Genomic DNA, 9,675 nt, shown 5'->3' on the forward strand with positions numbered 1-9,675 from the left:
ATGTACCGGCGACTGACTAACTATGCCGACCCTACTTTAGGTCATTTTTTATTATCCAAGAAACGTTCCGAGCGCCTGTGGCTTGCTGGTGTGTCTAGGAAATACTTGAGGTTTCATGCACGTCTTTCGATGCTAACAAGCTTTATTACATGATAAATTATAGTTTTCGTCTGAATTGTCCTATTGTTTATTGATTCCTTATTACGTCATAGTTTTCCAATGGAACATTAAAAGGTTCACAACTGTTAATAATGTATAGTAGATCAAGAAAAAATGTCAAAGCGTTTTTCTTCTGTTCTACAGGAACGTATATTATTAGAAGTAATTTTGAATTATTCATTTGAAAACAATTTTTAATGTGCAAATTATTTTCATACTTATGAACCCCCTTTCCCTCATATTTACTGATTTCTATTTATTTCTAGATCACCAGTTAAAGTCATTATTTGGCTATATATGCAATGTACAAACCTGATTAGTTTTAGGTTAAAATCGGTTGATATTAATTCCCTGATTAGCATAATATAGTATATTTGTTGGGGTTCTAATCTCATTTAAATGAAACTTGCTACATTGATGGTCTGTTACATTGCACAGACCTTATTAGTTTTACACTAAAATCTGTTCATATTAATTATCTGATTTGCATAATTAGTGTTAAGCTTTTCCATCAGTATCTCAAGTACAAGTAATTTTTAATTGATTTCTAATTTCTCCATTACTCAGCACACGAGAGTTCGTTCTAAGCTTTTTTTAATATTATATTTGTTTGACAAACTATTTTTCGTCATCTTTACTTAATTTAGTTGTTTATTTTGCATCAGTATGCCAGATCATTTTCAAACACAATTAAAGAAAGTTTGAAATGATCATATAATTGGTCAGTCTATTACTTCAACAATCCCTCATCGTTTTATCCACCAGCCACAAACCAAGTTTCATTTTGAGACATTCGAAAGCTCCAACCATTACCTGTTGTACGCATGAGAAAAGAGGATCAAGAGAAAATGAGAAATTGGGCTGTTGACAATGGGAAATTTGTTAGACAAAGATAAATCCGACAAGAAAACACAAAGTATAAGGCACGTACATTGTTACTGAATCTGTACGAGAAGGAGATACCAATTGGTGAAACATTGCATAAAGAGAGACATGATTTGTCAGATGGGTCAGCTGTTTCGAAGGACACATCTGAGAAAATCGATGAGCAGAGAGACGAATATAGTAGTGATGAAAACAGTGGTTCGGAAACTGAGGAAGTAGATAACACGAAAGAAGTGACATTTCATGAATTGCTGAACAAAGAGAAGCAGTGTGTGCAAGATAGGCTGGCACTTAAACAGAAAGAAACTGCAGAAACTGTTTCACAAAGGGACGACTACAGTAATGACGAGAACAGCGGTTTAGAAACGGAGGAGATAGACAGTTTCAAACAGAAAGATCAGTTAAGAAGTGTATGTCTAACTACTAGGTCTTACCAGCAATCAAAGTTAATGTCAAATATCTTCAATAAATGCTTTTATATTCAACAACCATTCCTGGTGATTGGTGAATAGGTATTTGGAATTCCTGGTGATTGATGATTTCCCTCTTTAAATCTTGGTGATTGGTGATTGGGAGGGGGTATAAATGGTACCTTTCTACCGAGTCCATGGACAAAGTAAATTTGATTTATGCAATACTGTTGAAGACTTCTTCTTTCTACAAAGTCTGACATCATTAATACTAATATCAATATAATCAATACTTGTAATTGTTCAATATCACCTATTGTCAAAGTAATTACACGAATTATGAGCGGGAAAATGACCTGTTATAAAGAATAAAAAAACGCTTTTGTAAAGGTAAACCTTTCAATTTAGGTTGCGCCCTCAACGCTTATATGGTGTCAACATTACGTAGATGGGGGAGGGCGGTTTCCAAAGTCTATTTACTGTATTTGTAGTGCCAAATCACTCGAAAACAGTAGTTTTTATTGACAGTCGACCACAGATCTAAACATACCCACCTGAAAACGGCGTCTCTCGTACCGAGGGCCATGTAGGTCTGTGCTTGCAATGCATTTACCATTCCAGATATTGTGATGTGATTTATACCGTACGAATTGTGGGCATCGTGACGTAGTAGTTTGCATTCTGAAGTTGAGTTCACAAATTGTGAAATGATATCTGTATATATCCTTGTAGTGTGATAGTTCAGCCATTAGTATTTATAGTCTTTTTTCATTACGGTGACATTGAAAATGTTATCAAAAGGGTCAAGCACCGTCGACTATCAGCTGGCTTAATAATGGTAATATAATATATGCGACGAATTTTATTCCGTCATTGTAAAAATAATTTTGGAAATTTAAAGATGCTTTACATCACGTAAATTATAACAAATGTGTCCACATCAGATATATAAAAAATGTTAAATTTTGTTGTCAAAGATTTGTGTTTACGAAGATAAGATCCATTTCAATCATGCCACCTGATAAGAAATGTCAACAATCTTTTAGTTCCAGACAACACAGTCAACATGACACTGTCTATGTTTTTCACGATATTCTCGGGAATGAATTTATTTTGGTAGAGTTGTGAAAATGTGTATTGATGCGGACATTTTACCAATTTGAAAACCAGGCGACTAAAATCTATGTCATTTTTTTAAATACGCGGATATATCCTTTTTTAAGTGATTTAAATGCACGATGGGCAGTTCTTAATGTTTTTGAAAAAAATATGTGAATATATGTCAGTATTACATAATAACCACATTTTCAAGCAGCACTGTAAATTTTCAAGACAAGCAACTTATCACAGCTAGATACCATGACAACACAACATATACAGCTTGACGAATTCAAATTGTAATTCAATATCGGAGAGTGGTCGGAGCCATGGAAACAACTGGCTGGACATATGTATCCTTATTGTTGCTAATACACCAACATGCCAGTCAGTCTTTCAGATGACCGTAATTATAGCATGCTAACGCAATTTGCTCACAATTATGTTCTTGTGCTGACCTTATATTTTAAAATTAATTTAATTGATTTTATTCTGCAAATTTTAACTGTTTAACGGGCAGTAGTCGTCGCGCTACGCTTGCGCGAGATATATGGGTCTCATATAAACAAAGATGGCGACTGTGGCTGTTGCGCATATCAACGAGTAGACGTTACCAAGATTTAATTAGATATTTTGTAGGTTATTGGAAGGTGTTGAAGGAGTCACCGGCGGTAATTTGTGCAGGTGACGCCCAGGTCAAACCTAATATATGTGATTTCCATTAGAAGGGCGCACTGGATAGTAGGAAAATCAATGTTTATCAACACAAATATCGCACATGCGTGGCGTGACAACTGTCGTCCTTTAAATGAATGATACGATAAGCATCGACAATTTTGGATTACTGAATTACACAATGACAATATAACCAAAAACTAAAAAAAAAAACTAAGAATATACAGAACCTGGTTTCAAGGGGGTGATGATTTGTTGAATATCAACAAAAGCGAATTAGGAAAATACTACTAACAAAATTAATTTTTGATCATTGTCTTGAACTAGAATTGGGCGGGAGAACAACCCAAATACACCAAATGGTTCTGTAAATTATGTAAATCTGCAGTCGGTGATGAAATACATTACGCAATTCAGTGCCTAAAATTTAATACTTAGAGTTATATTGTTTTGATAATGCTAAGAAGCAAAAACTTGGAAAACCTCAGTGACATCACAGTCACTCTACTCGTAGAGTAACTGTGGTGACATTGACAAATTTGTTTCTGTCCTCGAATTAGCCTCGAATTAAATTGCCTTTAATTAATTGTATAGATGAAACTCAAATTAAAGTGATTCAGTGATTTAAAGTGATTATGTAAATTGTATACCCCACCCTGCAGCAGCAGCATTTTCAGCTATTTTTATATATTGTATTTTTGCTGTACTGCATTGCCATTACAAAAATTACAGTCTGGATATGATGCATTGTTGTTATGGTAACGTCAGGCAAATGTAATTTGCTCTATACAAATAAATAGCCATGGAAACATGGATGCAAAAGTGATAAGAATTGTGTTATATAGTTTGTAGAAATACATTATGATTCTTGAAACTTAACATAATGTGACGTCATGTCATAATAATGGGCGGGAGTGTGACGTCGCGTCACCCGGGGAGTGTGACCACAGACCATTATAGAATGCATAGTCTGTTGGTTCACGTTGAATCAAATGTGAGTTCCACAAAACAATCAATCAACGTACTTTGAATTTTGTTTTACTAATTGTCTTTTAAAGGCAATGTCAAGCATAATAATACCATGAACAACACCTTTTATTGCTATAGCAACGTATTTATTGGCATTGCATAGACATGTGTGACGTATAAGAACAGTACAGAAATAGAAAAAAATTAGTGTTTAAACAAAAATCAATCGAAAAATTACTTGAAGCTAACCGAATATCGAAAAGATGTGCTACTATACCGAATGTTCAAAACGCTCTACATGGGACTTTTGAAACGAAAAAATAATGTGTGACGAAGCATGTTGATACACAACACGACGCTCTGTTGGACGAGCAACGCAAAACGTTTTCAACATGTTTATGTGTTTACGTGTTTTGGTATAATTCCCGATATTTCAGTTCCTTCATACAGTACAATATCCGGCAGAGATGAAAAGCAGCAAAAAAAAGCAGTACATTTTAAAATATGTCATCTATTATCAAAACGCGCCACTGAAACTATTGTCAAAATTAGCCTTTAATTCTTTTTTTGTTCTAAGACAAGAGAGACCGAGAAAACCTTTCTCTGCACACACATCTTCTAAATCGAAATTTAAGCAAGGAACTTGTAATTCCGAGAAATAAATCTGCCCGATGTCTCGACCCACAGTTGTATCCAGTCCTTTGAGGCAGTTCAGGAACTCTTCGTCGCAGTTGCAGTCACTTAGCGTGTATGGAAAAGGGTTGAATGTGTTGAAGCCAGTGCGAAAGGATTCGATGTATCTCTCGCAGTGGTCGTGTTGTCGGCAGCATTTGTCTTCTTCTTCGTACAATCCTAGGTCATCCTCGCTTTCCGCTGCGTCTCCTTTCCCGCACCACTTGGTCCCAGGGTAGATATAATTCGCCAAGTCTCGTCTAGTGTCACTTAATTCGTACTGGACACCAGGGTCCATTCCGACATCTAAATATAACAGAAATAGTATAATATCATACAAATGGTTCAATTCAACAGTACGTACATTTGTACTTGGGTCATAATATACACCCGGTGTAGGTGTAGAGTAAGCGATGTTCGGATACCACGGTGGCGGTATGCTATAATAAGTCACATCGCGGAAATTACACAAGTTCGACTGCGTATCACGGTAGACCGGCTCCACTGCAGTCGTGATGATGTTTGTTTGTTTTACGACAAATAAGCAAAAAACTAATGGATCAACCCCTTCACTTCGCAAAGATGTTGAAAACAGACAGCATCGCACGTCACAACAACAAGTGGGATTTATTTTAATGGGGAGAGTTCAAAGAATATTTCTTGTTTTATGTACACGTATTTTACCCCGACTTCAAGTCCTCGCCGACCGGGAGCTCAAGTGCTTAAGTCCATCATGTTGACGAATCATATTGTAAAAATCTTTCGATTTGGTCTAACCATCATCCGTTCAGTCCCTTGAACAATTCAAAATCACGCGACGCCCGAAATACACAGCTGATTTATGGCGCTATGCCAGAGGTTAACGAACTATTTATGAAGGTTTCACGTTGTTTACAATATCGGTGACTGGCGGGCGGAGTTGAATTGATTTCTTTTACTTTAACAGCAACAACAAGTAGTCAAAAATGTTGTTATTTATTCCTAGGAACTGGTGAGATCCGAATTTGAATTCAAATAGTTATTGTTTTCCGTTACACATAACCAACCTTGACATTTCCAAAGCCATGAAGTTAAAGTAAACTTTTTTGAGCCATTGCCACGTGCCCATAATTTTGATCTGGTAATTCCCTATCAAAGTCACAGCCTTTGTCCAGTGGAAAATACCACCGTACAAGTTCTTTCAACTGTTAACATCAATCAAAATATCGTACGATATTTGTGAACAGAAATTTTGAGACCTTTTAACTCCGTGATGAAAACATAACCTTTGACAGATATCTCATTGTATGTTGATAACTCGGGGGACACACTCCTATTACTGCCTTTATAGGGATTCAGCTGCGAACTGGAGAAAACTAACATGAAATTGTTTTTAGTAGCAATAATATACGATAATGTTTATTTTTCTGAATTATATCTACTCCTTTTCACTATATAATATTTGTTATAGTGGCATCTTCCCATGACGTCATCGTTCTCGTGATTATGCTGCCAATCACACATGTGCGTTTACCTATATCAAGAAGAGGCATATGACGTTATGCTGATGAAGCAAATTCGCAGTGAAGTTCGATTTACAAAGGCAGAATTTGTTATGCAGAAAAACAACAAACAAGATGCTCTCTGACTGGTCTGACTGTGGTGTATAAGAGCTGTGTAGCTAACGTGGTCGTTATCTTAGGTAGCGTACAACCAGGAATTTCAATTGAAAAATACAATAGCTAAAGATATAACACACACACACACTTCTGGTGTCCAATGTCCACTTTGGTCACCCCAGTACTCCCATAGTTGGCCAAGCTGGTCTTCAGTGGCGGATCCAGCAAAATGTATTGGGGGGGGGGGGGGGGGAGGGGGCTTCGCTTAACATTACGGAGCGAAAATCGCAGAGAAGCTATGCGTAATCCAGATGATATGAATCGTCATGCGTTTCGAGGGGCATGCCCCCTCCGCCCCTCTGGACCCGACACTGCTGGTCTTTTAAACCAGCAATCTTAAGATTTTGGGGCATTTTTGCAAAATCTTTCGGGGTTCAGTTTACAACTGGCCGCGGAGCAGTACTACTCAAAATTATGGTGAATAACCTCAACTCCCCAGGTCAACCAGAGACTAATTCATCACTATTTACTACCATTACATGTACAAACCGAACTCGCTAACGTACATGCAATATTTGTGTGTAATGCGAAAAGAACAATGCCAATTTACATACTAGTACAATCGCCTATATATACCATTAGTGTACACATGGAGCTCAATGGTATACATGATGTAAGGCTTGGGATAGTTGTTATGTGTACGGGATGTGCGCCGACGACGGCGAGAAAAATATCATCATGACTTGTGTCTGCAGACAATTTTCTCAACAACATTTATTTGGAATAATCAGATTTTTGTCTACGCCATTTATAAAAAACAATTCTGACGTCATAGCTATATCAATTAACGAGTTAGGCTTACGTGTAACCTTTGTTGTATTTCTCTGTATTATGCCTTATCTCATGTTTCACTTTGCTTATTACTCTATCAACATGTTTTTTCATCACAACAAATTATTCTAGTAAATTATTCACGTTCTTTTTTGTGCCGTACGTATTTTGACTCGCGCTTATACTACATCAAGGTCATGTGACCCCGCGAACAACACCAATTATATAGAGAACACGGTTAATGACCCACCTCGAACCCACGAAGCACGTGGAATAGAACAAACTAATGTAGATGTAACATTAAGTACTTACTTTTCATGATACTGCCACCAGCCACAGTGAAAATGCAGGCAATAAAAGAAACGACTAGGAGGAAAGCTCCAAAAGTTGTCATCATGGTTACTGTCTTGGATGTTTTCTTGATATGTAAATACAAGCAAATGCTGGAAGCAGAATTTAGTCTGATAGGTTTGGATGCTCGTGTGATTCTGACGTCGACCTCTGCTGGTACAAGTGTATATAGGGTGTTTGGAAACATCCAGGGGGTGCACTCCTATATTGCAAATGGCCTTAATTGACCACAGCTTTGCTACAATTTACGCCAACTCCGAACACTGTTTTTGGTGCTATTTGGCTGGTGTAACAATATAAATAGCCTATCAAGATTCGGGAACGTAAAAGAAGATATTATGATTTATAGAGATGACTTGCACGTGCTGATATATACACAGAGCACAGTTAACTGCAAACGCATCATGGGTGTACTAACATGGATACAGGAATATGCAAACTCATCATTTGTAAATTTCAGGATACGCGGTGTCCCTACTTTGTTGCTAATCGCCGATCGGCGAAAAAAAAAACACGCCAAAATCGAAATATAATATTTTTTTATTCGTGTTGATCAGAATTCCGCATTGTTACGCGGTTGTTGCAGAAATACTAGTTTTTTCTTTCCATTTTGTGTAATCGCGATTTGTTGTTTCACTAATAGTCGACTGTTGAATCAATACCGGGGATGTAGAAACCTTAGATGCTATGCTATTTATAGGTAAATAGTGCCTGTTTACCGTCATGTTATTCAAAGTTTTACGCACAATGTCTTGCAGAAATGTACATGCAGACATGGATGATCAATTTCGTCAAACCGTAACCGTAGTCACACAGCAGAAAATGAACCAGAGCGCCAAAAATAAGGTATGGGTAGTATTTTTTTTATTACAGTGAGGAATTTACAATCAGTAATTTTAATAAAATAATATTACACACGGGCCATGAATTTGTAATGAGTATTGCCTACATTTTTCACTGGAGTCCGTATACTGTAGACTACTTTACTTTTGCTTGGAATTAATTTTCGCTATTTTCGCTTAAGGAATGATTCAGAGAAAATAAAATTCAGCGAATATATTCCTATATTTTACATTAAACTTGGTGAAAATAAATTCCATATAAACAGCCAAATAGTCTTTTCAGCCAAAATTAATTCTAGCTAAAATAAAGTATTTTACAGTATTATATCGTGCCATTGCAGAATTATACGTGGGCGGGACCTTCTCTGTGGTGTGAGTATGATGACCTTGTCCTTTCGTCCTCTCTCAGGTCATCGATTTATCGAACTTAATCGATGATGAAGGTGACACAATTCGCACATGCATAGCTCCGTGGTCGTATTTTTAGTCACAGGCGTCGTACGATTCGGACCACGTGGTATATTTCCGCTTTGACCCAATCAGGCGTGGTATCTGACGCACGTGACATTTATATAATACACTAATAAATTAACGGAAAACAATGTACATATGTAGATTATTTACACGTCTACTTGTTAGGCTAAAAAAAGAATTGTTTCTGGTTCTGCTGCGTTCAAGCAAGCGGTGCGGTAACGCGCCTGTTCCTTCATTTAAAAAATAATATTTTGCCAGATACCACAAAAAAAAAAAAGGTCTGAGTGAGCCTTAAGTTGAAAACTGCCACTTCCGCTGACCAGCAGCTCCAGTCCGGGATATAAGAACTATATCATGAGAAGCAGCGAATTTTTTGATCTTATGCAGTATATTGTTTTATTATTAAGTCGGGGGGAAACAAATGATTCGATGAAAAGTTGGATTATATTGGAGGTTATATTTACCACCCAAACAAAAATGCGCCAGGTGCAACAAACTAATAACTATATATTATAAAAATTTGCAATAATAATAAAGAAGCAGGCAGTTTATATATATATATATTTCAACTGTTTATGTATAAATTTATTCTCTTTAAATATAAATCCGTATTTGTATTTGCTATAGAGATCGTCTTGTATTATAATGTCGAAAAAAACTCCATGGCAACGGTGCAGTTGCAAAAAGCCTAATGGCCATGTGGATATCTCC

At 36.7% G+C, this 9,675-nt stretch overlaps 1 protein-coding gene across 1 annotated transcript; it reads right to left on the minus strand.

Moving 5' to 3' along the window:
• Nucleotides 1-4,320: 4,320 nt before the first annotated feature.
• LOC100376256 (phospholipase A2 isozymes PA3A/PA3B/PA5-like) lies at nt 4,321-7,807 on the minus strand. Its single transcript, XM_002733035.3, has 2 exons — nt 7,610-7,807; nt 4,321-5,174 (listed from the first exon to the last, which is right to left on the minus strand). The coding sequence occupies exons 1-2, from the start codon at nt 7,692-7,694 to the stop codon at nt 4,714-4,716; spliced, it is 546 nt and encodes a 181-aa protein (XP_002733081.1). The 5' UTR covers nt 7,695-7,807; the 3' UTR covers nt 4,321-4,713.
• Nucleotides 7,808-9,675: the final 1,868 nt, after the last annotated feature.

This window comes from Saccoglossus kowalevskii, chromosome 4 (assembly GCF_978046115.1).
Source record: "Saccoglossus kowalevskii chromosome 4, keSacKowa6.1, whole genome shotgun sequence".
Classification (NCBI taxonomy): Eukaryota; Metazoa; Hemichordata; class Enteropneusta; family Harrimaniidae; genus Saccoglossus; species Saccoglossus kowalevskii.

Coding starts and splice junctions, on each gene's coding strand:
- LOC100376256 (XM_002733035.3), bottom strand. CDS start 7,694: ATGATGACAACTTTTGGAGCTTTCCTCCTAGTCGTTTCTTTTATTGCC. Junction 5,175..7,609: donor TGGTGGCAGTATCATGAAAA/GTAAGTACTTAA, acceptor TGTTATATTTAG/ATGTCGGAATGGACCCTGGT.